The sequence below is a fragment of the Vitis riparia genome, chromosome 14 (assembly GCF_004353265.1).
Source record: "Vitis riparia cultivar Riparia Gloire de Montpellier isolate 1030 chromosome 14, EGFV_Vit.rip_1.0, whole genome shotgun sequence".
In the NCBI taxonomy this organism is placed as follows: Eukaryota; Viridiplantae; Streptophyta; class Magnoliopsida; order Vitales; family Vitaceae; genus Vitis; species Vitis riparia.
In genome coordinates, this window is record NC_048444.1 from 16,775,087 (window position 1) to 16,779,316 (window position 4,230).

The 4,230-nt window shown below is 40.0% G+C and overlaps 1 protein-coding gene across 1 annotated transcript; it reads left to right on the forward strand.

Annotated features, from left to right (window-relative positions):
* The first annotated feature begins 1,561 nt into the window (after nucleotides 1-1,561).
* Nucleotides 1,562-4,230, forward strand: LOC117930501 (beta-glucosidase BoGH3B-like). Its single transcript, XM_034851148.1, has 8 exons — nucleotides 1,562-1,986; nucleotides 2,087-2,177; nucleotides 2,306-2,451; nucleotides 2,623-2,866; nucleotides 2,994-3,098; nucleotides 3,197-3,379; nucleotides 3,447-3,651; nucleotides 3,740-4,230. Exons 1-8 carry the CDS (start codon nucleotides 1,562-1,564, stop codon nucleotides 4,228-4,230), a joined length of 1,890 nt encoding a protein of 629 aa, XP_034707039.1.

Consider the following 4,230-nt stretch of genomic DNA (forward strand, 5'->3'; position numbering starts at 1 on the left):
ATAGTCACCATATATCCCTAAGTGTAAATTTACAATTCAAGGTTAATTATCCATTGAGAACAAATAAAAAGTGAATAAAATGTGTGAAATACAAATAAAATTGGAAACAATAAACTAAAGTTTTTGAATTAATGATGTGTCACATCTTTATTTATTTTAATCTTTTGTTATTAATCTTCATGAACAACCAATTTTCCTAAAAGTTTAAGCTTATAGGATTTGAGTTTACAATATATATCATGCTCTTCAACACCCTTCCTCACATGTAGCCTCATTTTTTTAGGCTTAAACATGAGCTTAATAAATTAGGGAAATAAACTTACAGTGATGAGATATGAACATGTTTGGTAAATAAACTTATGATGGTGAGATTTGAATATATAGCCTCTCACCAAATGAGACTCTGATATCACGTTGAATAGAAAAAGTTCCTAAAAGTTTAAGCTTATAGGATTTGAGTTTACAATGTATATTATGCTCTTTAACAAATCTAAATTGTCATGACCTCTACATCCTAACATTCGAGTCTTCATCATGGTATATCGTTCAATCAGCAAAGGTACTTTAAGCTCAAAATAGTATTACTTTATGACCAAAACACATCTAAGGGTAGTCTGGAATAATGCTAAGTGGGTACTATTCCAATGTATGAAATGAGAATTATTTTTTTGGGTTATCTTTTTATCCATATTTTGTAAATTGACCATGTTTACATAATTCCCCTCATTCTAATGCCACAACCTGTCATTTCAAGAAACACCTCATATATTATTTTACATTTTTTATTTCCTTAGAATCTTTATATCAGACAATAACCACTCTAATTATTGGAGGGCATGAGGCAATGGAAGGTGAAAATAACTATACAGAGTGAAAAAGAACCGCAAATCAGAATCTCAAATTTTTGGTTTTAAATTTATTGTGACTAATAAGTGATTATGTGTTACTAAGAAAATACAAGTAAAGTAAGTTGCGATTTGGTGAGCTTCAAAGTTTTAGTGAGAAATAGTGATCAATGGAAGAATCATCAAAGTGATTCATTTGTTTTCTTTTAAAACTTTTAGCTTTCTTTTATCTCCTAAATTTGGGTTATTTTTAAGCAGTTACTAGATATGGTTCTCATTTAATTGGCATGAGCTAGATGTTTATGCTATAAATAGCTTCTTGTGATTGTATTTGTAGTTGGGTCTTTGAACAAGAAGACTAAACTTAGCTTGAATTCAGCGAATTAAGCCAAACCTGATTCTGGTAAAGGGAATTAGTTTGGATTAGGGCACTAAATTTAGAAGGCTGTAGAAGAACATGTAGCTCCCATGCTCCTATAAATTCCAGGCTTCAATGCTTGTTTCAGATCAGAGAGTTGTGAAGAACAACTCAGACTGCTCTTGTTTTTGCTATCAGGTTAGTTGATAATGTGCTTGTGTTTGATAGTTTCATGGCGTGGAGGTGTTTGACTCATCATCACTATAATTATTTACGTACATTTTAGTGCAAATTAAATTACTGACGGTGATGAATTTTTTGTTTCAATTCGTAGTCATAAAGAGTTTGGGGAGCAAAGATGGCAAAGATTTCAGTGATATGGATAGGGATTCTGCTCGTATTTGGTTTGGCAGCCATGGGAGAAGCGGCTTATGAGAAGTACAAAGACCCAAAACAGCCCATAAACATTAGAATCAGAGACCTGATGAACAGAATGACTCTAGCAGAGAAAATAGGTCAGATGGTGCAGCTGGAACGCGCCAATGCCACTCCTGAGATCATGAAGGATTTCTCAATTGGCAGTTTACTGAGTGGTGGAGGGAGTGGGCCTGGAATCCAAGCTACTGCAGAGGATTGGATCAACATGGTGAATGAGTTTCAAAAGGGTTCTCTGTCAAGCCGCCTTGGCATCCCAATGATTTACGGTATAGATGCTGTTCATGGGCACAACAATGTGTACAACGCAACAATATTTCCCCACAATGTTGGTCTTGGGGCTACCAGGCAAGCACAGATAAAACGAATGCCCTTTCAACCTTTTAACAATATTCTGGAAAGCTAGCCTTAATTTGCAATGCTGTCATTGATGGATATCATCCTGCAGGGATCCTGAACTTGTGAAGAGGATTGGTGCTGCAACCGCCATTGAAGTTAGAGCCACAGGCATTTCTTATGCTTTTGCTCCATGTATTGCGGTATACAATCTGAGTTGATGATGAGAATCATTTCACAAAATTAAATGCCATATATACATATGTTTCTGTAGGTAAAATAAGGACATTGATCACTTTGATTAATCTTGAACCCACTGTATACATAATAGGTGTGCAGAGATCCAAGATGGGGTCGGTGCTACGAGAGCTACAGTGAGGATCCCAATATTGTTCGAGCAATGACAGAAATCGTACCTGGGTTACAAGGCGAGATCCCTGCCAACTCACGGAAGGGTGTTCCTTATGTTAATGGAAAGTAAGTGTAAGGAGTAGGGTTTGATAGGTCTGCTTCTTGCTTTTTAGTTTTATTATCCATAATAGTGGGGAGTCATGGACGGTAAGTAGTGTACAAAAATAAAAGCTTAGATGATCTTCTGTTGTTCAATTATTGCCTCTCGATCTCTCAAACACTCTTGTTTATGAAAAGGGATAAGGTAGCAGCCTGTGCAAAACACTTTGTGGGTGATGGTGGCACCACTAACGGCATCAATGAGAACAACACCGTTATTGATCGGCATGGATTGCTGAGCATTCACATGCCCGCCTATTACTCCTCCATCATAAAGGGTGTGGCAACAGTCATGGTTTCCTACTCCAGCTGGAATGGGAAGAAGATGCATGCTAACCATGAACTTGTTACTGGATTCCTCAAAAACACCCTTCAATTCAGGGTAATTAATGTATTTAATTATTCGTTAGTCAATTCAAAATTTTGAGAAGCAAGCAATCGATCAATAAAATTAAAGCGCTAACTACTGCTACTGCTACTGCATGCATTATTCTGTATAAATATTGCAGGGCTTCGTCATCTCCGATTGGCAGGGCATTGACAGGATCACCTCACCGCCCCATGCAAACTACACATACTCTGTCCAAGCCGGGGTTCAAGCTGGGATTGACATGGTCTGTGGCTCCCTTAAGTCCCTCCTTTGATGCTAACAAGTATGCATATGCATATGCATGGGCTTCCTAACTCTCAAGCCTTTCTGGGTGTTTCTCAGGTCATGCTTCCATTTAACCACACCGAGTTCATTGATATTCTGACCAACCTCGTGGAGAGCAATGTCATCCCCATGAGCCGTATTGATGATGCTGTCCGCAGGATTTTGAGAGTCAAGTTCAGTATGGGTTTGTTTGAGAACCCCTTGGCCGACCTCAGTTTTGTTGACCAGCTGGGAAGCCAGGTTTAATTCCCCTCCTCTCTATCTCTAATCTCTTAACCACATGCTTTCCTAAGTATTAATTGAACAGGCTCATAGAGATTTGGCTAGAGAAGCCGTTAGGAAGTCACTTGTTCTTCTGAAGAACGGAGATGAGGCAGATGCTCCTTTGCTACCTCTCCCCAAGAAGGCAAACAAGATCCTAGTTGCCGGAACCCATGCCAACGATTTGGGTTATCAGTGTGGTGGCTGGACCATAACTTGGCAGGGACTCAGCGGAAACAATCACACCACAGGTATGCATCCTCCCCCATTCCATGCGTGCATTTGGGAATTACGCTCAGGCCTCAGCACATAACTAATGGGCATTAATAATGAAAACAGGAACAACCATCCTAAGCGCCATCTCAGCTGCCGTTGACCCTAGCACAGAAATCGTGTTTGCCGAGAACCCTGATGCCGAATTTGTCAAGTCCAATAACTTCTCCTACGCCGTTGTTGTCATTGGAGAGCCCCCCTATGCAGAGACTGCAGGGGATAGTTTGAACTTAACCATTTCAGAACCAGGTCCTAGCACGATTACTAATGTATGTTCGGGGGTCAAGTGCGTGGTTGTAGTCATCTCCGGCCGCCCTGTCGTCATTCAGCCCTATCTTTCATCCATCCATGCTCTTGTTGCTGCATGGCTTCCAGGTACTGAAGGCCAAGGTGTGACTGATGTTCTTTTTGGGGACTATGGATTCACCGGCAAGCTTCCTCGCACCTGGTTCAAGACTGTAGACCAACTGCCAATGAATTCTGGGGATCCTCACTATGACCCGCTCTTCCCCATCGGTTTTGGACTCACAACCCAGCCAATTGTGGCAAGCTACTGA

Excerpts from the sequence above, each read along its gene's own strand:
- LOC117930501 (XM_034851148.1), top strand. The coding sequence starts at position 1,562 with ATGGCAAAGATTTCAGTGATATGGATAGGGATTCTGCTCGTATTTGGT. Across the intron at positions 1,987-2,086 it reads GTTGGTCTTGGGGCTACCAG|GGATCCTGAACTTGTGAAGA; the intron begins GCAAGCACAGAT and ends ATCATCCTGCAG. Across the intron at positions 2,867-2,993 it reads AAAACACCCTTCAATTCAGG|GGCTTCGTCATCTCCGATTG; the intron begins GTAATTAATGTA and ends TAAATATTGCAG.